At 36.5% G+C, this 27,045-nt stretch overlaps 1 protein-coding gene across 2 annotated transcripts in view; it reads left to right on the plus strand.

The window, feature by feature from the left end:
- LOC148948144 (acetoacetyl-CoA synthetase-like) overlaps window positions 1-27,045 on the plus strand; it is an 89,164-nt gene that overhangs the window by 38,042 nt on the left and 24,077 nt on the right. For both annotated transcript variants that reach the window (XM_089095706.1, XM_089095704.1), the window contains exons 6-11: window positions 2,829-2,967; window positions 10,637-10,717; window positions 16,111-16,234; window positions 17,699-17,887; window positions 21,347-21,457; window positions 22,517-22,768. In XM_089095706.1, the coding sequence (XP_088951832.1) occupies window positions 2,829-2,967; window positions 10,637-10,717; window positions 16,111-16,234; window positions 17,699-17,887; window positions 21,347-21,457; window positions 22,517-22,768 (896 nt within the window). The remainder of the gene's footprint in view (window positions 1-2,828; window positions 2,968-10,636; window positions 10,718-16,110; window positions 16,235-17,698; window positions 17,888-21,346; window positions 21,458-22,516; window positions 22,769-27,045) is intronic.

Below are 27,045 nucleotides of genomic sequence, written 5' to 3' on the forward strand. Positions count from 1 at the left end.
GTTGTAGGGCTATGAGAGGGTACATGTAGGTTTATGTCGGGCTATAGGGATTTAATCTGTAGGGCAGATTAAAAGGCTTAATTCATATTTTACGGATGAAAGGTTGTAGATTACGAAAAGTTGTGCTTTTTGGCAAACTCTCTGGAGCTATATAAAATACTAAGCATATTTTTTTTTTTCACAGAAGAAAGTATGCTTTCGAGGCCCTTTTGATCAACTCTTTTTTTAATTTGTGAATTTTCTGAGCCATTTTTTAAACCACTTCCGAATTTTCAATTACTCCCAAATTTGTCAGTATCTGCTCTTCCCATGACAATGCAAAGAAACAACATCAAAATCCCTCCCTCCCTTTTGTATTATCACCCTCCTAGCCCCCATATTATTTTTATAAATTGTCTACTGACCAAAACTATAGACCCTGCAGCTTAAAAGCCCTGATTACAAGTAGCAGGATTTAAAAATTCGTGACTTGACGTGTTTTGCTGCTAGATTTAAATAAAGCATCAGACTGATAATAAACCACAAGTAAAATACGATATGTTGCTATAATTGCTTTGCGTTGTGGTAGGAAAATGACAGTAATAATTGATATTTTGCTTGTTGCTGTGTTTGTCAGAATACACTTGTTAAATTAATGAGCCATTTTTCAACCACTTCCGAATCTTCAGTTAGTTCCAAATTTTTTTCAGCATAAAGATGAATATTTTTGACTCAGGGAAGACTATAAAGACATTTTTGAATCTTGGAGAAGATTAAAACTTGAAAATAATAAACCCTATGCTTGCTAAAAGCCAGAATGTAACTTCTTCTTTACTTAACAAAATTCTTTTAAATGTTTTCACTTTTATAACTTTAAGATATCAAAAATTAATTAAGATTTTAAGGAATAAATATCAGCATTATGTAGATTAAACTGCCAATGCACATTTTTTCAGTAAATTCATTTGAATTTTTTTAAGTAAAGTCCAAAACTATATTCTGGCTTTTAGAAAGCGTAGGGTTTAGAACCTTACTCAGATTAATTTCTGCTCGTTTTGAGTTTGACTTATTTAAATTTCTGTTTTTTTGGGATTCATTTATTTACTGATACTGATTTGCGGTAATTGTAGACTTGGTAGATTATTTGATTTTATTTTTGTTCATTTTTGGTTTAATGGAGTTCTTTACTTTTTTTTGAAAAGCTTATTTTGTGCAAAAAATTTTTTTGATTAATATATAGTAAAAGGTAGAATTATTTTTGTCGATAATCTATGAATATAAGTGAAAACGAAGGGCAGAACGGACTATGCTTTGCATAACATAGGTATCAAATTGATTTGAATTATGAATGTATAGTTGAAAAAAGTCAGGTAGTTAAGGGAAACGGGTAGGGACGGGTTAGAAGAAACGGGTTAAGAAGATCAAATTGTGTAAAGCTCAATCGCTGCTGTGCCCTTCGTTTTCTCTTATAGATTCTGGAGAGAAAAAAAATTCTGAAACAAATGAGTTTTGAATAAAAGCGAAATTTTTATATTCATCAGTGTCGACTTTTTATTCATCTCCAAAACTAAAATGATTTTGTCTTTTCAAAGACAAAAAATTTGCCTTAAATAAGATTTGAACCTAAGTTACCACAGTCATAGGCAAGGGTGCTTATCGCTGCCTATCAAGTTTTGCATAGTTGTGTTTGTCTTATCCTTTTTTTATACAAAATAAAACAAAAGGCTAAGAATCCTCCAGAGCTGTTGCTGCTGCTTAGGGCGTCGAATCGACATTTCAGTTGCTGAGTCTTTTTACTGGGACTTGTAGCCGGCCTGTTGCCTAACATTGTGGCAGTGGAGATCCCTTGGTCCCCCAAGCAGAGCATCAATCCACATTTATACCACGGGAAATAATGTACAAGAACAAATTATTTTAGAAACAGTAAAAATGTTACTTTCAAGTCTAGCTTCTTATTTGGAAAACTATGTAGGCTATTATAAGTGCAAAAATTTAAGAGCCGCCTAGAATATTTGCAACCTCTTTGGAATAGGGGAAGTAATAACAAGCCAAATCTTAGGAATCGCTCTGGCTTTCAAAACTCCCAAAATTGGCAGTATCCCAAAATCGGCCCTAGTTCTATCAAAGCTTGCTAAGCTTTTATGTTATTGCATAAGTGTTTCCGAGTATTTTTATATAACAGATAGCTTTTAGACCTCCAGTTATAAGTTCAGCACATTAGGAAGAGATTTGGCAGAAAGATAACTAACAATTAATCAAAATTGGGCTATAATTATTTAAAGTATCGGTATTAAAATTAATTAGCGCTTAATTATTTTGTTACTAATTATTTTGTGATTATTGTTTTGTGATTGTATGCGATTTCTACCTACCATTCCTATGGTACAACGGATTCCGCAACTTACTGCTAGGTCTACTTTAGTATTTACGTAAGTAGGTGTCTTGGTTTGGAATAGTCTTCCTGGTAGCACTAGGATGGCCAAGAGTGTATCTTCTTTTAAAAATAAGATGAATAATGTCTTAATGAGTAAGGATAAGTGAGGGGAGGGGGTGTCTTCCCTAAGTATCGGTTTTAGGTTCATGTGAGGTTTAATTTTTGTTAATTAATAAAAATTGCAGTTTTCTTCTTTTTCGTTCAATTTTTCGTTTGTGTTCGCCTCAGGCGGCTTGAAGCTGTAGTGATTTGTTAGTAGTATTAGGTATGTTAGATATGACCTAATATGAATATTTGTCTTTAATTAAAATGAATTTTAATTAAATATAATAGTTTTATATTTTAATTAATTTATTATAACTATTTAAATAAAATGAATTATTCTTATAAAAAAATGACTGCCCATATTTTTCAGAGCTCTACTGGAAGATTTTCTGGATCTTTGTAAGGAAGTGAACACTGAGTATGTACATGTCCCTTTTGGCCATCCATTATTCATCATGTATTCCTCAGGTACTACTGGACCTCCAAAGTGTATGGTTCATGGTGTCGGGGTAGGTCTTCTTTGCCTCGTGCCTCTCTGTCGCCACAGGGATGCCATTTAACAAAAATCGGCAGTGGACAATGTGTCCAATGGCCTGAAAACTGCATGTTGTCTGTTCATTCTTTAGATTTGTTTGACTCTCCGAGCGTCTCATAAACCTTATGAGAAGGCCTCAGCTCGTAAATGGTGTCTCTGTTTCTTTTTTGGAAACTTTTGCCGATCTTAAAGTTTCTAAATTTTTTTTATATATATTAATAAACATTTATAAACACAAGTAAAGGTGAACAGTATTTAAATGAATGTTTAAATTCTAAGATGGCTAATTCGGAAAAGATAATCTTTTAATGAATATCAAAACAGTTTTTTTCCTTTTTAGTCATATGGAGCTATTAACAGTACAAAGACTCCTGTATTCACATTTTGCCTGTGAGGAAAGGTAGTGAAGCTTGAAAAGGCAAGTGAGATTCGTGTTTGACACACTCATAATTAATTATTCACAACACTGGAGATTTGATTAACGAGGATAATGAAATCTTGATATAATTTATTTTCACATCTTATATCTTATTACAACAAAAAGAACTAAAAACCGAACAAGAAAAGGATTGACGAATTGGGAGTAAAAAAAAAGGAACATATCTGGTTTTAAATACTGGAGCTCATTAACAGCAAACACATACATACATGCATGAAAATAACAACAACAACAAACACCTCCCAAGACATCAAATTCTCCTCGCAATGCTCCATAGAAGGAAATGCTGGGAGAAACACTAAGTGGGTTACTCACAAGGTCGTTTTAATTGAGAACGGGGTTTGACACCCCCCCCCCTCCGAAATTTTTTCCCGGTTTGTAAAAACGTAACCAAAATGCATGTCAACAAATTTTTGATGCCTTTTCAAAAACTTTACAAAAAATAAAACTTAACTTCCTTTCTGTTCAAGTAGGAAGACTAGAAGTATTTTTGACACATTCAGTCAGTATATCTTAAACATTAGGACCATATTTGGGAATTAAATTTGCGAATTAAAAAAGGTGACCAAGCAGTGCTCCTAAACTTATGAGTGGTTTTATTTGCGTTTATTGTATTTTAAATTTTGGTTTCTTATTTATGTAGAAGTAGAGGTTACCAGCTGATGCAATTGCGCACTAGAACTTCATATTCATACTTGTTAATTAAATACATATTGTAGCACTCAAAAATGGACGCTAAATTATGCTATTTTTACAATCACTAAGAAAACAGAAAAAGAGAAAAAAAAGGTCACCTGACAAATACGGTTGCAAAATACGGCACGAAGGAATTTGCAAATCTGTTCAACGACACGTAGCGGATTGTTATTTATTGTTATGCCTAGTAGTTCTATTTATATGTACAGATGGTGGAAAAATAAATCGGTGCTGATCTCATTTGCTAAATGCGTTCCCCAAATCTCATTATTAAATCGGATCTTCGAGCGAATAAAGTGGGCAAGTTCAAGAACTCAAGGACACTTTCTTAGCTGCTGAAGCAGGGTCTGACTATTTTTTTTCCCTCGAGATTCCTTGAGGATATGTGCCTCGGTGTCCTTGTAGGGTTATATGGTATGACCACCCTCTCCCCCTGGAAATTATGTTACAATTTTAAGTTTGTTTTTTAAAACAGTTGACGATAGTCTCTGGAAAGATGCTATTTTGGTAACCCCCATCCTGGATAGAATCTGGCTGGATACAACCATATTTTTTAACGCTTGCTTCAAAATAAGCGGCACATTTCCTTTCAAAATAGCACTGCTAAATCACAGGAGCTTCAAGGTCCTTGAGGAACCTTGAAAACAGCTGGGTTTGCTCCTCCTTCCATCTGTTTTATTCAAAACTTCAATCATTACTTCCTCCTATGTTCTTTTCATTTTTCTTTGAATCCTTTCTCATGATCTCCTCCCACTACAATCGGGGACTTCCCGCATTTCTTTGGCCCCCGATGGATGGTCGCGAAGAACTATGTTCGGCTACATGTTACCCTTTATTCGTAAAATATGGCCTAGTCATCTTAACCCTTTTTTCATTGAAGCCTTAGAAACAGGGATCGAACTTCATTTTTCGCACAGCTCACTGGGTATTAACATCTTAATGTATTAAAAGAATTTAGCAGAACTCGGTTGCTAAAAGTACTTCGATAAGTGATTCAGACCGACTTAACGAAAAGATCTTTGGTCCCCTGCTATCTTAGGCCTATTAGTGTTAGAAAACCAGGGCTTTCTTTTGGTTGTTACAAAAACATTTAGATAAAAAGCTCTGCGCAAAGTTTTTGCGGACAGTGTTGCCATGCTGAACCATGAAACAAAACAAACGTAAACGGGAATAGTTTCTAAAATTTGACGATTTTTTCGCTTGTAAAAGTTTCCTGTTTACGCAATTTTAAGTGAAATGAGATAACTTATTTTCTGCTGATTTTAGGATATTACAGTGAAACTCCCAGGGAGTTTGGAAGAGGACAGGAAACTAAGGCCGTAATAGTGGAGTGAAAATGCGGTTTGACCTCGGGGAAACTGCAACAGATCTTTTTTCTACACCAAAATGTTCAGAAAAATCAGCTGAATTGCAAAAAGAAATCTACCAAAATCCTTCTCGCAGAAGTGTCCTAGTTTTGCCCTTGAAGGGGGGAAATCGATTTTTGTGTTTATAAATGTTGTGGAGTTTAAATAGTCGTTACCTATCAAATCAAGCATGGCTAATCCGAATACGACGTCAGTTTTCATCTTCATGGAATGGGGGAAGGGGTTGGCTAAAGCACGCATATAATTATTTGACGGATTCTTGCGACTAAAGGATCATTTTATATCAAATAAAGTGATGTAATGTCAAATATGAGGTCAAAAAGCAGTTTTTTTTACTATTTACCTGATTTCCACCTCTCAGGGCCCTGTAATATGAGGGGTTGATAAATATAAGTTCTTGAAAAACAATTTTTTAAGGTCGAAAGTTCAGATCAAACAGCTATAAAAAGGAACGTTTAGAACTCAGGTAAATTAATTACAAAAACATTTTTTTTTGTAATTTTAAATTTTAAAATTTTTTAAAGATTATAAAGCACAACCAAAAGCTGTCGGCTGTCCTCATCACCTAGAACCAACTAAAGAGCGATGGTGAAAAAATAGAGAGCTCGAACGACAGAATCTCATTAAAGTCAGAACCACTGGTGCTAGCCACTGCGGCTAAACGTTGAAAGATTAGAGCTGGTTCGACAATTTGTCTCTCGCTATATGTCACCACCGATGAGTTCTACAACTTTCTCCATTCTCCTGAAAACATATTTTTCATTTGCTTTTGCTTCCATGTCTTACATGATCTTTTCTCCCACGGATTTGGGGTCGTCTACGTTTACAGATGATGAAGCCCGGACACCAGTAGCCACATTCAATAGCTGTGGATCCTGCCTGAAGGGTTCTAGGGGCTCAATTTGTCGAACTATATTTTCTATATCCACCAGATCTCTAGCTTTCCTCGAAGATATCGATTCTGCGTGATTTTCAATAGTCAACTCTGCAAGGCCAGTCAGGTTCTGCATGTGTTCATTAACGAGAACCAAAGTATGCATGGCAGATGTCCTAATTGTCTGTTGTAATTCAGTCATGCCTCTATCTCTTGTCAGAACACCACTTCTTGTCATATTTATCATTAACGTTTGTTTGATCACCAAATCAAGAAAAAGTGCCACTCAGTAGTTGTCAGTTCTTCGGATGAGCAGGTATTCTTGTAACGTTCTGTAATGCTCTGGGTTGTCTTTCCTCAATTGAAAAATCGTCTTTCAGTTGATTTTTCAGTTGAGGGTTGTCTTCCCTCAACTGAAAAATCGACTGCACGAACAGCCAAGTAGACTTCGTTTAAAAATTGTGGCCGGAAGTAGCAAAGTAAGGAAGCATTTCCAACAAAGACCGTAGATAAAGCTCTAGGTTGCCACTTCGTTCAGCTCCCGGGTTCTTTCTCAAGATTCTAAGCAGGTCCATATACTGAAACCAAAGACGGGCAGTTCTGGACTTGGACAATCGTTCTTTTACACTATGAAATATTTTATGGATAAGCTCTACTGCTTCCGACACTTGCGCTTCGTCAATGGTATCCCCCTGAAGGATGTACTCGTACGCCTGTTTTGCTTTTCAAGGGGTTCTGGTAGCACGTCATTGCCATCAAAAACTCTGCTATCCAGTTCTGATGATAAAAGGTTCGCATAAAGGGCTATCTCCAACATTCCATGGCCTCGCAGAGCACGAGAGACAGCTTTGCCTTGTAACATACTTCGCCCAGTGTAGGCGCGTATACTTGACTAATGATTTCCAAAAGCCCCGAGTCCGAAATAGGAAGCCAATGGCTCCTAGGAAACTGATGCGGGTGTTAAATCCACCTTGGACAAGAATAGCATTTCTTAAAAGAACTTGTGGAAGACTCTACTCATCTTCACTTACTTCTTTTCTCGGTACTAAAAGCTCCGTTGCCGACAACTTAGGTGTAGGCACTTCAATAAGTCCCATTCCATGAAAGGTATACAGGCCGTTGATAGTAGCAATATCATGATCGACGTTGTTTCCTACATGCTTATAAAAATGTGCTTTCTCTTCGGGCTCTTCCAACAACGTTTGATTTACTGCTTCATATCTTTCAAATTTTTTTTACTTCTGAGTACGAAGTGCATAAGCCGAGATTGTGCAGTGTGTCAATTAAAAAACCTGGACGAAAAATGGTGATGCAGCTGCGAAGCCAGTTCTATTTGTACAGGAGACATGAAACCCCGTGGTCTGACTGCCTGCATTATAGCCAGTTCAATAGAATATATTAGAAGAGGCGAGCCTTCCCCTACTGATGAAAGCAGTAGACAAAGAGATGGGCACACGAAGTTCAAACACATCTCTACTGACGATAATTTGTTAAGAAGTTCGTATGAATTGTTTCTTGTCGTTGTGGATTTGATTTCACTTCTTATTATCCTTCCAACAACTTTGATGATCTGATCGCTTTCTCTGTTTTCACTATCTGTTTTCACCTTTTTGTGAAATTCTCGTTATATCCTGTACAGTATCTCTAAATGCTACGAGTGTCTCTCCCGTTTGAATCGGACACAACTACGTGTTCGCCGTACTCATTGACTAGAAAATCCTTGGCTTGACGAAAGCTGTAGGCCAAACTTTCACAATCAGTTTCAGAGAGAATATGAACCATCTTCGTTAAAACGATCGTCAGAGCTACTGGCTTTTTACTATTGTTATAAAACTGAAGCGCTTCTTCGAGACCGGCTTTCATTGCATTATCGCACGGTATCCCCTTCCGTTTCTTTGGCGGAGGCATGTGACTAGCTTCTTCTTGACCACAAAATTTTTGTGGAATCGCTTTTCCTGTCCTGAATTTCACTGAGCATATTTGATGATAAACGACATCCTCTGCATGGAGTTCAGAAGTCTTTGAATTTATCCGACCAAGCACTGTCATGGCCCACTGATCATTCCTGCTCTTACATATTTCACTAATTGAGTGGTGGAAGCTATTAGTCCGTACTGCACAAGCTTCAGCGAATTAACGACTTGTGAGCTTGCATAATTTCACAGCTTGACCACAGAACAGGCAGTTTTTCGAAAAATTAAAGCGTAGAGCTGAAGTCGAGGGGGCTGCAACCCCCATTCAGGGGGTTGCAGTTTCCTTTTAGGGGTTTTTTCTTGGTCGATTCGATGTCTGTCACAGAAGTTACGAAAACACGCGGTTTGGACTTCATTTCCGGTCGTCACAGCAATTCTACTACCTCTTTCTTTACTTGCGTTATTAACGCCATCGGTCCTTTCTCAGATAATATGACTGTGTTTTCACCGGGTTTGATGCTGCTTTGGCATATCGGGCAGACCATGTTCTCTTCATTGATGGTTCTTAGAAAAAAGTAACTTCTTAATTTATAGCACTTGTTTGTTCAGTTAATCCAGGCACAATCCAATCCTTTCAAAAAGAAAAAATAAATCAAGGATTGGACAACTATGATGTAGTTCTTTATTCTTTGTCCTATTGGATTTAGCTAAAAATGACTTCTAAAAATCATCAAAAACCCAGGGGTTTGGCAACTATGGAGTGTTTCTTCATTCTTTGTCCCACTAGATTTAAAAACTGAAAATGACCTACAAAAGGGGAAAAAAAATCTATGGAATTGGGTAACTACGGGGCTTTGGAGTGTTCATGATATGGTGAAATGGCGAATCGACCAAAAATGATTAAAATAACTAGTTCATATAGGTCAATTTTCAAAACTGTTTTAGGTAAGATCAGGTGCTTGACTACGTAAAATCAGTTTTTTAACTATACTTTTGAATTTGCCACCATTCATTTCATAGGAAACGATAAAAAATATATATATATATAACTTTTGTTATCTACTTGAAGAACCAGTTTCTATCTTATATGGAGCCTGAGAGAGGAGAGTTCACACTTCTCTTCCTTTGGCTGTTTGCCAATTCTTTTTTCTCTTCTCTAGTTTGCTGTTATAGTTATATATAGATTAACTCCACTTATAAGCTTCTTTTGCTTTGGGTTTCGGTCGGTGTATTGCTCTGTAGGGTTCTGCCTTTTTTGTACTGTGCTTGATTTTTGTTCACATATCGCAGTTTTTATATCGATTTTTGTTCACATATCTCAGTTTTTATATCGATTTTTATTCACATATCGCAGATTATTCTGCTGATGAAAATCTTGCTCGATTTTCTAACCTGTGTTCAATGCACTGTTAAAGTGAAATGATTCAACGAGAAACCTTTCGTAGTGTGAACGGTTACTTTCTTGAGGGAAAAGAGAGTATTTTTTGTAAAGGTGTTTCAGTAAGTAAGAATTAGTTTTGTTGCTAAAATTGTTGACAACACTGCATCAAGTTAAAATTTACTTTTGTGTCAATTAGTATTTTTGTGGTGAATCTGAAGATGCATTATAATCTCGCAGTCACACAGTTTTCAAAAAATGTCTTCAATGCAGTTTTGAAGTGAACTAGTTTGATGAGAAATTTATTTTAATATATATAAACAGTTTTTCTCTTAAATGAAAACAAGGGGCATTTTAGTAAGTAAAGACAAGGTCCTGCTCACATTATTGACAACACTGCGCAAATTCAATTATAATTTCTCAACTAAACACAGTTTTGGCGAAATATAAGCTTTTTAATTTGAATCTTTTGCTGAATATAAAGGAAGTTTTTCTTAATCCAACTTATTGTGTTATATTCAATTATTCAGTATAATTCATATATAACATATTAAATATAATTATATTATAATTAATATAATTAATAATTATTATTATGCAATTAAGATTATTATTATAATGCAATTCTTATTATTAAATGTTGTTTTTTCAACTATCTTAGTTAAAGTATTATAATTATTATATAAATATTATTATACTAAAATACTGTACCCGTTTTTCTATATTTTCATACAAATATCTGAAAGGATATCGGGTTTACATACTTTTAGGTGGAAGAAGAAACTAAATTAATATCCCAGTTGACCTAGTCCACCTGAAAATTTGAAAAATTGTGACCTGACATTTCAAAGAAAATATGTACAAACAAAAATAACAACTGATGGGAATACAGGCTAGCAGCTGAGAAGTGTTTTTTTTTCAATGTATAGCTTGAAAAAGCTGCACGGCTTTCTTGAATCTGATTACTTTTTTTTAGGGCACGCTTTTAAAACATTCACAAGAGCACAAAATCCAAGGTGGTTTAACGGATAAAGATGTTATGCTGTTTTATACTACTGTAAGTCTTATCATCCTTTAGTCGAGGAGACCTTGTACTCACATAAATGACCTAGACACTGTTTCAGCAGTTTGGTCGATACAGAATTACCTCTGACTAATTTAATTTTATCATAATAATAATCAAAGATCTAAAGCCGAAGAAGCCAACCATTGCAGAACTCGAAAAAAATGGTATCCATATGTTTGTGTTATTTTTGATTTTTATAAGTTCTTCTCTATTATTATTATTAAATATAAAAGCTGCCCTGGCTAAGTGGACGTGCGCTGGGTTGAAAATTGTTTGTCCAAGGAGCACAGGTTCGATCCCTGGAGTTGCCAGTTATTTGGTTTGTGACGCGGGTCAGTGGTGTAACTCAGTAAGCATAGCCAGAGTCGACCCACCTCTAAATAGTTTCCACGAGAAATCTGGGGAATGTAAGCAGGAAGGGTGTGGGAAGGCACAGGATGACTGGTCCCCAGCCCCCCATTGCCTTTCCTGGCTGAAGGGCCATGTAACAGATATTAGTACTACCGATTTGGACCTTAATGGTCTAGTGAGGTCATACTCACTTTTACTTACTTATTAACTGTTTGGGTTCCATTAGAGTTGGCTTAGTAACCAGAATAAATTCTTATAAATAGTTGAAATCCTTCGTGTTTTCTCTCTGCTTTCCCCTCCCCTCTCTTTCCATTGTTTGCGAGTTAGTGTTTTGATAGTCCGTTTACTCCGCCCCCCTCCTTTCCAGGTCATGGAGCCTTTGTTTGGATAAATGCCGAATTATTTGTAATATTTCCTCGTTTCTGTTTTTATTTTGCATTTTTTTTTCAATTCTCAAGAGAGGGAAATAAGCTAAAACTATCCGAAAGTAAAAACAAAAATATTTTGGCAATGTATCAAGATGACGTTCTAGTGCCAAACGTGAAGCAGATCGTCCTTGAACAGGGTGGGAGGAGGTCGTACGGAAAGATTGAAGGGAAACTGAAGCTTATTGGGAGGTTGTAAATAAAGGCGGTTTGAATAGATTGGGATGGAGGAGGAGCGTGCATAGCTGTGTTGGCTTCAGACAGCTTGTTAATGCATCGAGTGGATTGGGATGGAGGAGGAGCGTGCATAGCTGTATTGGCTTCAGACAGCTTGTTAATGCATCGAGTAGATTGGGATGGAGGAAGAGCGTGTATAGCTGTGATGGCTTCAGTTGGCTTGTTAATGCATCGAGTAGATTGGGATGGAGGAGGAGCGTGCATAGCTGTATTGGCTTCAGACAGCTTGTTAATGCGTCGAGTGGATTGGGATGGAGGAGGAGCGTGAATAGCTGTATTGGCTTCAGACAGCTTGTTAATGCATCGAGTTGATTGGGATGGAGGAGGAGCGTGCATAGCTGTATTGGCTTCAGACAGCTTGTTAATGCATCGAGTAGATTGGGATGGAGGAAGAGCGTGTATAGCTGTGATGGCTTCAGTTGGCTTGTTAATGCATCGAGTAGATTGGGATGGAGGAGGAGCGTGCATAGCTGTATTGGCTTCAGACAGCTTGTTAATGCATCGAGTGGATTGGGATGGAGGAGGAGCGTGCATAGCTGTTTTGGCTTCAGACAGCTTGTTAATGCATCGAGTGGATTGGGATGGAGGAGGAGCGTGCATAGCTGTATTGGCTTCAGACAGCTTGTTAATGCATCGAGTTGATTGGGATGGAGGAGGAGCGTGCATAGCTGTGTTGGCTTCAGACAGCTTGTTAATGCATCGAGTGGATTGGGATGGAGGAGGAGCGTGCATAGCTGTATTGGCTTCAGACAGCTTGTTAATGCATCGAGTAGATTGGGATGGAGGAGGAGCGTGCATAGCTGTATTGGCTTCAGACAGCTTGTTAATGCATCGAGTAGATTGGGATGGAGGAGGAGCGTGCATAGCTGTATTGGCTTCAGACAGCTTGTTAATGCATCGAGTGGATTGGGATGGAGGAGGAGCGTGCATAGCTGTATTGGCTTCAGACAGCTTGTTAATGCATCGAGTGGATTGGGATGGAGGAGGAGCGTGCATAGCTGTGTTGGCTTCAGACAGCTTGTTAATGCATCGAGTGGATTGGGATGGAGGAGGAGCGTGCATAGCTGTGTTGGCTTCAGACAGCTTGTTACTGCATCGAGTTGATTGGGATGGAGGAGGAGCGTGCATAGCTGTATTGGCTTCAGACAGCTTGTTAATGCATCGAGTAGATTGGGATGGAGGAGGAGCGTGCATAGCTGTATTGGCTTCAGACAGCTTGTTAATGCATCGAGTGGATTGGGATGGAGGAGGAGCGTGCATAGCTGTATTGGCTTCAGACAGCTTGTTAATGCATCGAGTGAATTGGGATGGAGGAGGAGCGTGCATAGCTGTATTGGCTTCAGACAGCTTGTTAATGCATCGAGTGGATTGGGATGGAGGAGGAGCGTGCATAGCTGTGTTGGCTTCAGACAGCTTGTTAATGCATCGAGTGGATTGGGATGGAGGAGGAGCGTGCATAGCTGTATTGGCTTCAGACAGCTTGTTAATGCATCGAGTAGATTGGGATGGAGGAAGAGCGTGTATTGCTGTGATGGCTTCAGTTGGCTTGTTAATGCATCGAGTAGATTGGGATGGAGGAGGAGCGTGCATAGCTGTATTGGCTTCAGGCGGCTTGTTAATTCATTGAGTAGATTGGGATGTAGGAGGAGCGTGCATAGCTGTGATGGCTTCAGGCGGCTTGCTAATGCATCGAGTTGCTAGTAGTAGTAGTAGTATAGATCTACTGTGAAATTCCGAAGATGAGATTCTACCAATTTGACGTAACAACCCAAGATACTATAATTAATAGAATTAATCTTGCAATTTCTATTAACATTACAATATGATATATATTATGTAATATTATAATATAAGTAATATTTATATTAATATTTCTGGTTGATATCCCTCTACAGGGGCGGATCCAGGATTTTTTTAGAGGGGGGGGGGTGTGTGCAAAATAGGTAATCCAATAAACGTGCGTTAGGAGGAAGTTTAATTAACGCAAACTTGCGTTAATTAAGTAAATTACACTACTTAGTCCTTTTTCGGGGGGCGCGCGCCCCCTCGCCCCCCTCTGGATCTGCCACTGTCCCTCTACTCTTTAAGCAGCATTGTATGTACTTTTAAGTACATACACTTATAAGCAGAGTAGTATTTGTACGTATAATATAAGCAGTAAACTAATGAATACTTGTAAACTAATTTAATTATAATATAACGCTATTTATAATGTAACAATGTACTTATAAATTTGTTCTTACAAATTAATGAAACTTGGGGTCAATGAAAAGCCTCTGCAAAGTTCAATTTTTTTATTCAACAGTGTGAAAAAAGGAACAAGGAATTAACTGACATGTTTTAAACTTCAGTAAGTAATTTGGGTCTTGTAGCTGAAAAACAAGAGACAAAAAAAAACAAAAAAACAGAACTTGGAAATAGACCGATAATTTTAAGAGTTCTCTTCGTAATTTTGGGTCTCTTAGTTTAGTAAGTAAGTTTTAAGGTCTCTTGCTGAAAGAAAGGCTGAACTAAAAAAAATTTTTTTTTTTTAGATGAAGGCAAATTTTAAGAATTTTCAAAAAAATTATAAAAGTATTTTGAAAATCGCCATCTACTAAAATAAGGAAAATTATCTTTTTCAAATAAAGACGTGTAGTTCAAATCTACCCAAGAGCAGGGGTGTCCCGAGGGGGGGGGGAGGGGCGCGCCAACCCCCAAATTTGTTGGTATTCGGTAAAATTTTGCAAAATCGGCCGAAATTTAGCAAAATTCTTGATTTCTGCAGAAAATTCGGCAAAAATCAGGTAGCGATTCGGTAAAATTTACGAAGATCGCCCCCTTCGCTCCCAATTAAATGAGCATCGGGACGCTACTGCCCAAGAGAGGCGCCTTTTAAGGCGTCTGTTACTTCTCACAATAAAAATTAATTTTTCAGCTTTTAATTTTAAATCTCTTTGTGAATAAGTCTTACTGAAAAAAGGAAGGGCTGAAAATAAATTTGAAATTTGGGAGGAACTGAATTGTCCTTTCAGTGCTTTTTAGCATTTTGTTTTTAGATTAATGGATTTATTTGAAACTGGATGTAATGTAAGAAGTTGCGGCCAAGCTAAATATTAAATTAGGAGTGATTGAAACTTTCATATTAAGGAAACATTTTCAAGAGAGATGCCTCTCAAATCCTCGCTGGATCTCTGGCATTCAAAAAATAATTTCGCAACTTTAATTTCTTGTAAACAAAGGTCGCTTACAGAATATAGCTGAGCTTGAATTAAACTTTAAACTAGGTAGAAAATAAAATTGTCCTTGAATTTTTTTTGGTGTTTATGTTTATAGATGATGGAAATTTTTGGATTTATTCAAAATTACGAAAATATTGGAAGAAGTTACAACCACGCTATTTGTTAAAATAAAGGAAATTGAAAGCTCGAGATAAAAAAAAGGAAACAAACATGATTATACATTTATGCAACTAATGACATTTATATTATTTATTATGTAGTTAAATACATTGAAGATAGGCAGGGGCGAATCTCCAGCACTTTTATTGGGGGGGGGAAGATGTGTCCATATCCGGAGAGTCAAAGGGCATGGGATGTATAATAATTTTTTCTTCACATTATGGGAGTGGGCGACTGCCCCCCTTGCCACCCCCAAACGACGCCCCTGAAGATAGGCGCCCCTCGAATTCCCTGTAGGTGTCTGGTGCTTGAATTTTTTTTTTTTTTATAAATATAGTTTTGACAAAAAGTTTAAACTTATTGAAATTATGTAAAATAGCTTTGAAGGTGTAACCAAGCCTATCTAGTATTGTATTTTTCATATAAGAAAAAAACATCGAAAATACGCATTTATGCTATTATTGGTGTTGTATTAAATAGTTGTATTATATTAAAATGTAGTATTAAATAACTATGGTTTGATATTATTCCTCTAGACAAGGAAAGAAATAATAAAAAAATAATAATAATATAAAGAAATATAGCTTTAAATAAAACTGAAAATTAGTTAATGCGTGCTACTACAATTGAATATTATAAAATAAAAATAATTAAGGATGAATAATTAGTAAAATAATATAACTAATTGAATCAATATGCAAGAGAAGGGAAAAACAAGAGGAACTTTCAAAAATAATCCCAGATTGGCAAAAGAAGGCTAGTATTCAATGAGAATCGTAATCAATAGCTTTTACTCAGTTGCTAACACCCTGGGAACTTCTGGAGAAGTTGCAAAGAGGGAGGCTTTGAATAGATTGGGATGGAGGAGGAGCGTGTGTAGCTGTGTTGGCCTCAGGCGTCTTGGTGCTGCAGTGAGTTGTTAGTAGTAGCAGTAACCTATTTTATTCTCAAATATCTTTGCATATTTTAAAGATTTTGTTTTTATTCTTAGACGGGTTGGATGATGTGGAACTGGATGATAACTGCTCTGGCGCAGCGCTGCACGTTGGTTGTATACGATGGATCTCCGTTAATGCCTTCGAAGAACCACCTATGGGACCTTGTGGATAAATATGGTATGCTATTTCTGAAAACAATTCCTATTTAGAAAACTAGATGCCATCATTGAAACCACTCATGGCCAATCCCAAACCCAGTTGAAGATTTAAATTTTTGTTAAGAAAAGCTTAGCTTTGTGATGGTGGCTAGAGTGCTACTATGAATGCTACCGCCAGTGGAAAAAACACATTATTATAGACTTAAAATATAAAGAAAATGAGACGGTTATTTAGCGATAAGGTAGATGTTTTTAGCAGTTGTAGCTACCAAGGACATCAAAATAAAAACGTTTTTTGTCCCCTAGAGGCGTCATAATCCCATTCCTTGATCCATTCATACCTAAAAACCGCAGCTTTCTAAGATATTTCTATTAGTTGTTTCAAAATTATGATCTTTCAGGGAGTATCATATTTTCGACAGGGATGCCACGTTTAACTGGGAAAATAAACAAGCGAAACTAATGGCTAAATTTGACCACGCTCTTTGCCCGTAAAAATTCAAATATTAACAATGTGTTGCTTTAAAGGAAAGCAACGCATTTTTAGGCTGTTTTTTATCTTTAACGTATTTTTACTGAATTTTCACCCACGTTTTTGAGGTTTATTTTGTGTTGGAGATTCGTGTTAGTGTTTGTTTTTAAGGTTTATCTTGTTTTATTTCATCCTTAGGACTTCATCTTTATTTTACTCTTTATCTCTTTATTTACTTTTAAGCAGTGAGGAAGGTCGAATGGGGATCTCGACTGAAATATCTCTAGATTTAGTCTTCCTTTTTTTCACTGGCTGGGTGCACCCTCGTTTTTTCTTATTCACAATCTGCTTCATTTTGTCATGTATAGCCAGCGTTGTCTTAGGAATTATTTACTTAACCGAATCAAATAATCAGATGTCACTGTCTTTAGTAGATGTCACTGAATCACTGTCTTTAGTACTTGAAGGATTTTGGATATGTCAAGATAAATGTAATCGTTAATAAAATGTTTTTAAAGTATAAAAAAGTATAAAGTATAAAGTTTTTAAAGTATAAAGTATAAAAACTTTTTAACTTGAAACTTTTCCAGAATATAGTTTTCGTTGACCATGATTTTTGAATATTGAATTGTAGACGGAAATTTCTATTTTAATGGCCATTTGGACTGTGTAAGTCCAAATATATTTGGTTTTAATTAAATGTATTTATCTCTTAGCAGTGATAGCAATGAGAAATGTTTATTTCAGTATTTCAACTTTTTAATAGTTGGTTAATCCGAGCCGTTCCTAGGGTTGGTGGAACCCGGACAAAACTTAATTACAGTGCCTCCCGACTCAGATATAAGCAAGAAAAGCCAAAAAAATTGATCAAAGCGGGTAATCCCCCACCGCGACGCCCCTCCCCAGCTGTGGTACCCAGGGTGGTTGCCCTGGTTCCCCCCCCCCCTCCCCGTTTTGAACGGTTCAATATACGGTTTCAAAATATTTGAACTTGTAATATTTTCTTTTTAGGTATTTCGATTCTTGGCACCTCTCCTCGGTGGTTGGCTTTTCTTGAAGAAAGTGGCATAGAGCCAATTAAGACGCATTCATTGAAATCTCTAAGGAGGGTAATGTCCACCGGTGCACCACTCTGTGACGATAGTTACAAATACATTCATAGATGTATAAAATCTGGGGTAGAAATAGCCTCAATCTCAGGTAAAAATTTGCTATAGAAGCTTTTTCTCATTATTGTCCAAATTGTTTATTCTAAATACATTTGTTATCTAAGCTAGGCTGACACCTGTTGTGGCAAAGCCCAGGTAAATACGAAGAAGGGCCTAGGCTCATCCCTCCCATATTATTAGAATCCTGCTCAGTATTATTTCTTACCTTCCATGTAGCTTCTATTTTGTGATTAATGAACCTACTGCCCTCCCCCTTCTCCCCATAACAATTTTTTGTGCGTGCATGCCCGCCATAGCCAGATGGCAGGGGTTCAGGAGGTCTGCCCCCTCCCTTTTTCTTGCCATTGAAATTTGTATGCAGGTGTGTAGTTTTTAACTTGCATTGATCTTAATAAGTATCACTTCGTTTTCAGTAACATATTTTTGCTCCAGAATCAAGGCTGAAAACAGACGTGAAATAGTCCTTTGCTCCGTCCCACGTGGCACCCTCGGCCACGCTTTTTACATTACTGTAAATTCTATTGCTCAGAGTTGTTAGGTTGAGTTCTTTCGTTTAACAATGATTTACAAAAAAAGGATACAACTTCAACATGGTCTCCCCCGTAAGACTCCATGGCTGACAAAGAACAGGGGAGACAAAAATACCAACGAAAAAGGCGGAAAAAAGCCAAACTTGTCGTCCACCTCAAACATTCCCAAAATTACAATCTAGGCAGGGGACTCGCGCCTGATCTCGCCAAATAGAATAAACATTTAAACCCTATCCAGATACATCAACTCAGGGGGAAAACGGAAAAAGAAACAAAAAAAAAGAAAAAAACTCATTTATTAGATATAAAATCTCTAACATTCTTTTTAAAGATACCGAGCGAGTGTCAACTTCGTACAGATTCTGAGAGCGTGTTCTAGATCATGTTGCAAGCTATCTGGAGGTAAAGACAGACCCCAATGATGGAATATGATGAATCTTTTGTTGGAATTGTGGAAAGAATAAGCCAATTGATCTACAATAAAAGATATATTATTACATGGGGCAGCAGGAAGGTTGCCAACAACTGTGGAAAAGTGAAAGAAGCACACGACAGAAAATGAAGAGATTCCAAATCAAGCAATGGTTTAAATGAAGAACAGTTTCCTGATTAATAGTCCTTGCTTTATCATAAAATTTTGAAAGTGGCATAAGTGACGAGAGAAAGTTTGACATCACTATAACAGGACAATACGAATTCTCTGGAATTTCTGCAGCCCCGACTGATCTGGGCTGCAGAAATTAATTTTATGAATCGACTTCCTAAATATGTCTTTAGTTTTCTAAGGATTCTGAGACTCTCAGATACTTTCATTTTAATCAGGTTAAATAATACTTGGGCTGCAGATCTGGGCTGATTGGGCTATGATCTGGGTTGCAGAAATTAATTTTAAGAATTGACCCTTTAAATATGTCTTTAAGCTTTCTAAGGATTACGAGGCTCCCGGAGACTTTTATTCTATTCAGGCAATATGATACTTGGGCTGCAGAAAAAAAAATTAAGAATTGACCCTAGAAATATGTCTTTTAGATCTAAGGATTCCGAGACTCCTAAAGACTTTCATTTTAATCAGGTCAATATGATACTTAAACAAAGATTTTCATCAGATAAGATGCCTTGGAATCGAACATAATGCTCCTAAGTTCCACTTCGATAACTTATTGATAAGTATATTTCACCTAAGTCACTGTAAGCCTTTGAGACTCTTGAGAAAAAGAGTATGTCTTTCCAGCATCTAAAGAAAAATAATTTACTTACATCAGACCACTGGATCAGTCGTTTAAAAAGGGATGTCATCTTTGAACAAACATCAGACTCAGTTGTACCGTCTGTGCCAAGAGTATTGTCATCAGCAAAAAAAAAGCTGCATCCTGTAAAGAGGAACTCTTGTCACAGTTAGTGGCAGATAATTCTTGAAAAAGGCGTCATCAAATCGTAAGTTTTAATTTTTAACGGCATTATTAACGTTATTACCATGAATTAAAAAGAGTGTCGGCCCAAATACAGTTGAATGTCGACATTCACCGGTGAACGTCCGAAATACGTTTTTTCTCCTTGGATTTAGTCGGCGTTGCCAGTCAACTTTTTCAGTTTTTTGCAAGGTTTGATGATGACAGTTTAGGTTAGGTTTTTGACTCATTTCTGATATTTATAACCAAATTTAACCTAATCTAACATAAACTGACAGAATCTAACCTAACTGTAACTTTTACCATCATAGGTTGCGTAACAATGAAATAGCTGACTCGCAAAGCTAAATGAATCCAAGTAGAGAAAAAGGAATATATATATATATATATATATATATATATATATATATATATATATATATATATATATATATATATATATATATATATATATATATATATATATATATATATATATATATATATATATATATATATATATATATATATATATATATATATATATATATATATATATATATATATATATATATATATATATATATATATATATATATATTGCATGATTTTTTTGGGGGGGGGAGTACAAAAATAAATTTTGTTTTAGTAATTTGAATAAGAAGTGCCAAGAGATCAGGGGAAATGTTTGAGGGCGGGTTTTGAAATGTTCCTCCTCAGCACCTCCCTGGTCAAAACACTGTATCCAGTAGAAATGACCCTGCAACGCACTTAATGTAACTGCTAGTTCACGGACACTGTATAAGTTACAAAGTTAGCGAGTAATTTTTCTTATAAAACTATTTATCTTTTTTTTTCTTTTTTCTTCTCTGATACTATAAGCTACATATAGTATTTATGCCAATTTCATTAAAGCCATCCTCTGTCTCTTAATATTAAGTTTTTTTGTTCTATTTTTTCTTTCAATGATATCCCGTCCTCTTCCCCTCTCTCTCCTAATCTCCTCCTCTCTCTCTCTCTCTCTGCCTTCCCCCTTCTTCCTATTCCTCCCACTCTCCCTCACTGTATCTAGCTCTCTCTTTCCTTCTTCCTATTCCTCCCACTCTCCCTCACTGTATCTAGCTCTCTCTTTCCTTCTTCCTATTCCTCCCACTCTCCCTCACTGTATCTAGCTCTCTCTCTCTCTCTCTCTCTCTCTCTCGCTCTCTCGCTCTCTCTCTCTCTCTCTCTCTCTCTCTCTCTCTCTCTGTCTCTCTCTCTGTCTCTCTCTCTCTGTCTCTCTCTCTCTCTCTCTCTTTCTTTCTATCTCTATTTCTCATTTTCTCGTTCACTATATGTCTCTATCTATCACAATCTTGACATATCTCTGTCTGTCTCTCTCTATCTCTCTCTCTCTTTCTCTCCATCTCCCTCTCTCTTTTTCTGTCTCTCTCTCTCTCTCTCTCTCTCTCTCTCTCTCTCTCTCTCTCTCTCTCTCTCTCTCTCTCTCTCTCTCTCTCTCTCTCTCTCTCTCTCTCTCTCTCTCTCTCTCTTACTTTTCTTTATTTGAATAACTTCATATTTTGTTTTTAGGTGGAACTGACATTATTGGTGTGTTTATGGGTTTTGATTACCAACATCCCAATAACTACGGTTTTATGAAGCCATACCTTGGCTGTTCGATTGAAGTTAGGACCCCAGATGGTAAATACTTATCCCTATAAAAATCTGCGAATTTATTTTAACCTATCGTTATGTAGTCGAAAGTAAAAGTACATAATTAACAATTTATATTTAATGAGTTTAAAAAACAACATTTTGACGCAAAATTTTGTTCAGCAAAAACTTATCTAATAAGCCTTAAAGTGTGGTTACCAAAAACTTGTAATTTATCTTTTTATCTAAAACTGTAATTATGATCTAAAACTAATTATAATATATCTAAAACTCTAATTAGTATTTATCATGGGTCGAAGGCTCATTCGTTTGTCACTTCCAAAAAATGGTATTTTTTTTCTTTTTTTAAAGTTTTGTTTTGCTTTTTATCGGGTCCTGCAATATTCCCTTGCCATGGAGTCTTGCGAGGGCGATATTTTGTAGCATCATTGCTCTATATTGTTTGTTCAGCAATAATTTCATCAAAATTGAAATGATTTTTTTCTCCCTTTTTTTCTGTGAAAACCAGCAAAATGCTAGTTTTTCATTGAATATAACTGAAATTATATAAGCAATATTCCTCCTTTAGGTTTTTTTGTTTAATATTAACTTTTTAAAAAAATTAAAAAGTATAAGTTTTTTGTGAGGAAATATGCAAACTCACAAAAGTGACCACGCTTCATATTTTAATTGTTTTTTGAATACTTGAAGTCAGGGAGGAAGGGATCTTCGGCAGTAATTGCGCTGAGCCGTTTCACCTCATTTGGCGCACGCTACTACCACAAGCTGCTTAAATGCATATAGAGTTTTTTTTTTATTAAAAATTTTTATTCGCAATATTTCAACAATATTCGATCACGTTTCATTTTAATTGTTCTTAGTCCTTTTAATAGTAGCATCAATGGGGGGAAGGGCAGGATTTTCTCGCCTCGTAGATTCTTTCCCCCTATCTCATCGATTTTTAAAATACGAGCTATAGGGAGATATTTTCGGTGCAAAGTAGAAAAACAGTAAAATCGACAACCCCCCCCCGCGCTCTACCCCCTACATTTTTTTTAATTTACGGAGTACTTTAAGCGTATTATTAGCATGATTCTTGAATTTCAGGTCCAAGGTGCAAATTAGGGGAGAGCGGAGAGCTTGTATTGACTAAGCCAATTCCTAGCTTACCCGTCAAGTTCCTTCACGACGATGATTGGTCCATATATCGCTCCGCCTACTTTAAAAATCAGCCTGGTGTTTGGTCGCATGGGGATCATTGTTTAGTTGGGGAGCATGGTATCAAGATCCTCGGTCGAAGTGATGCGGTGCTGAATCCGAGTGGAGTGCGCTACGGAGCTTCTGAAATCTACAGCATCGGTATTTGTATCTTGTTCATTTTATTAATATTTGTTATAATTGTTGTTTATTATAATGAAAAATAAATTCTCAAATGGGGATAAATCTATTTATTTAAACAGTAAAAAACAGGTAGAAAAGTCCAGATATTTCGATCACATATACAGAGACCGTCATCAGTAGATTTCTACGTCATGAGTAATTCTACTGATGACGGTCGCTGTACATGTGATCGAAATATCTGGACTTTTCTACCTGTTTTTTTTTTTTTTACTGTTAAAATAAATGGATTTATCCTCATTTGAGAATTTTTTTTTGTTTGTCATAGAACGGCAGTGTGGTCTAAGAAAAGAATACCTAATTTGAGCTGTTATGTCGAAAATTTATTATAATTAAAACTGTTGCTATAATTAAAATACAGTGCAGTAATATGGGGTCCATCAAGGATATCTGGCATCGTCAATTCTTTTTAACTATATTATAGATTGAATTATGAAAACCGCACTGAAAGAAGATGATGGTGTCACATTTTCAGCACAAGAAAGAATTGTTGTCATTGAATATGCAGACGATGGTACTTTACTGACAGACTCCGCTCAGAAAGTACAAAATATGATAGAAAGAGTAGCGAATACGGCTAGTGAGACAGGACTCGCGATCAGTATCCCCAAAATGACGTATCTTTCAACCAAAGAGAACACTTCTATATACCTATGTGGAGAACCTTTTGAGAGGGTGGAAGAGTTCAAATACCTAGGATCCTCGATAAATACAAAAGGTGGAGCCACTAGTGAGATTCAAGGCAGGATTAGCAAAGCTTTGTCCGTCTTTGGCCAGCTCCGCAATCTACTTTGGACTAGAAGGGAAATCAACCTTGTGACGAAGTTCAGGATCCACTCAGCATGTGTGAGTTCAATTTTGTTATATGGATGTGTGATTTTGTTATATGGATGTGTCCCTCAAGGCGCAGGAAGAGCGTCAGCTTGACACCTTTGACTGAAAATGTCTACGGGCCATTAGCAACATACGGCTGCCGAAAATAATCAGCAACCAACGGCTGATGAAAGTGTGCAGACAAAAGCGTGACGTTTCCACCATGATCAAGAAAAGACGATTCAAGACGCTAGGTCACGTAATGAGGCGCCAGGAAGAGACGCTGACGCGCCAGGTACTACTAGCAGCCCCCGCTTCCTCATGGAAGAAAACGTGGAAGACAAGTCGTGGCTGGAGTTTATTCGACTACTCACAGAAGACAGAACCCATTTGCTCCATCAGCTTGTGCTCCAGTAGCTTCTTGATGCCGCGTTGGGCTGAATAGCCTATGTCTCGTCTTAAGTAAGTACAGTAATAATTACAGTTTATTACAATTAACACAGGCGATACAACTATAATTACAGTAAAGTGATACATTACTTTGATAAACACAATAGTTATAATTACAGTTTGTTACAGTTAATATTTTTATAATTAAAATACGGCAACAGAAATAATTACAACACTTATAATTATAGTTTATTACGATTAATACAGTTATAACAATACAGCAACTATAAAATAATTACAGTTAATACAGTTTATTAATAGACTCATTTTGTTAATACAGGTTAAAAAATATCAAGTCGTGAATACGTGCTGTCAAGAGTACTTTAATTTGTTGCTTAGGCTACAACAATAATCTGACAAAGGCGGAATTGAATAATTGTTATACAACATGTTGTTATATGATATTGTTATTGTCATATAACAATACAATGTAATATAACAATATAATAATATAACAATAACAATGTCATACAATGTTATTGTCATATAACAATGTTATACGACTGTTGTTATACAAGAAGAATCTTTCAAAAGTGAAAATAATTGTTGTAAAACAGTTTGCTATACAACATTGTTATACAACAATAACTGTAAAAACAGGGTGCATGGATATGTACGCTGTTCTCGGACAAATGCTAATAAAACTGGTTTTTATTCAGTAATATAACAATAACATTTTTTTTATCTGAAACGCTGAAAGTTTAAGAAATTATAAATCTAATACAAATGACAAAATTATTGTTCCAATCACCTGAATCGTTCAAGCACCTATTGTTTCCACTAAACTGCAAGCTACTCTATAGGCCAATTTTCAATATTCAACAAGGAGGGGATTTTAATGTTAATTTTAATAGATTTTGATCTTTAACCTAAAAAGCTAAGTCCAACTCACGTTTTAGTCGTTAGCTAGAAGTAACTATTATTAAGTTAACAGTTTTACCTAAAATAAAAAATATTCGTTATCTCGAAAGATTGAAACAAATATTATGCTAGCACCTTCTGTTTTCAGGAAACTGCAAATTGCACTGATGGATTTGCTGCAAGATGATGGGTGACAGGGTAGTTTTTTTATTGGGCGGGGGGGGGGGTAATTGTTCCCCTTAGATTTTGAAGTGAAACTTTTTTGTTTTTGTTTTTTTTTTTATTGAAGATGGTCGAAACAAAAGTACACCCCACCCCTGCATTTGCGAAATACTCTGTTTTGTATCCTCATTAGAAAAAAAAATTCAAACATGTCCCTCCCTTCATTATCGTAAATTGGCGCTCCTGGTAGGCCAGGGCTGAGTCCCCATCTTCTGTCGAATTATTTCTGATCGTCTAATGTTCAGTTTCAAGCTCCCGCCATTTACCCGTGCCACAGCCATTTAAACATTTGCCTCTCAATTACTTGGACTATCTGTCTTGGCTTTTCTCTTTCTACAATTAGCCATGTCCTGATGTAACCTACTGCAAAATAGTTGATAACTTGATTTCTTTTATGCATTTATGAATGCTAAAAGACGTGAACTACCACTGTATATGAAAGCGTAATGGATGAATACCCCACCCCCCTGGAAATTCTGGGAAGGTTAATTGACTCCTTCTTTCGCAAACCCTTCTCCCTTGAGGAGTGGCACCCCTTTAGGTGGAGAAAGTCAGAAAACTGTCACGGGTTGGTTTTTTTTCAGGCGTTTTATGCTGAAACGGTTTGTTAATAATAGTATTAGTATGACATGACAATCAAGTGCGCAGAAAAGACAAGAACTAAAGGAAGAGTCTGATCTTTTCTTTTCGTTATAAATTTAAAAGCCTTGAATTTTAAAAAATCCCTTTCAATTGTATCTTATTTTAAAAAAATGGAAAAGAAAAATCAATTCACAATCAAAAATTAGTTATAACACTTTTATGGTATAATAACTAGCATAACTAGCATAACGGAATATACTATATGACTAATATAATATGACTGATATCAAGGAGGCACACTTGTGCCTCTATAAAGAGGTGACCCACCACAATGTTAAGCGATTTCAGGTCCTAGAGGTCGCAGAGAGACGGCGGTAATCGCATTTTGTAGCCCAAGCTCAAACTAAGAAACTTGCAAAATTTCATCCTTTTCCGACTTTATCTTCATGGGGTAAACTGGGCCGGAAGTTTCGACCCTCCCACCACAGCCCCCCTTTAACGTTGTTTGATTGGGCTGAAATTTAGAGGTTAAGCTTTCCTAGGGCCCGGGAGCTTATCCTCGAAATTTCAGCTCAATCCGATCACTCCTTCCCTGTTTTCCAAAAAACAAATATAGCCACACAATGTTCATTTCTCTTTTTTTTTTATCAGCCACGCCTACAGGCCACAGTTGGCAACGGATCCGATCCGGGTGAATCAGGACTCATTCGAACCGGAATTCGACATTTTAGGGCCTTTTGATATTTTCAGACCGAAAAATTATCCCCAGAATTTAGATTTACGAAAACCTTATTTTCCTGTAATCGTCCATATTAATTTTTCCCACCACAACCTCCCTTTAATGTTGTCTGATCGGACTGAAATCTAGAGGATAAGCTTTCCTGGGGCCTGGGAGCTTATCCTCGGAATTTCAGCTCAATCTGATCACTCCTTCTCTGTTTTCCAAAAACCAAATATCAAGTTTCGTGGGAATTTGCTTGCGTCGAAAATAGCTTCCATTTACTAAAATAATTACGAGTGTGTCTGTTTAGTCCAGCGCTTGATACTCCAGACTGTCAGGCGGAAAACCCGGATTCGAATCACCGTTAGAGCCAATTCTTTAAATACTGAATTTAAACTTTAAAAAAGAAAATCAGTTTCTTTTTTTAAATTATTTGAAAAAAATTACGTTTTCTAAAAAGTTAAAGAGACTGAGTTACAAGGTCGACCCTTAAAACGTACAGGGATTAGGAGGCACAGTTGGGGGGCTGTTAAAGAGGCTGAGTCACAAGTTCGAACCTTAAAACGTACAGGGATTAGGAGGCACAGTT

Source organism: Artemia sp. Qi Xiang Cuo, chromosome 10 (assembly GCF_049724085.1).
Source record: "Artemia sp. Qi Xiang Cuo chromosome 10, ASM4972408v1, whole genome shotgun sequence".
NCBI classification, from domain to species: domain Eukaryota; kingdom Metazoa; phylum Arthropoda; class Branchiopoda; order Anostraca; family Artemiidae; genus Artemia; species Artemia sp. Qi Xiang Cuo.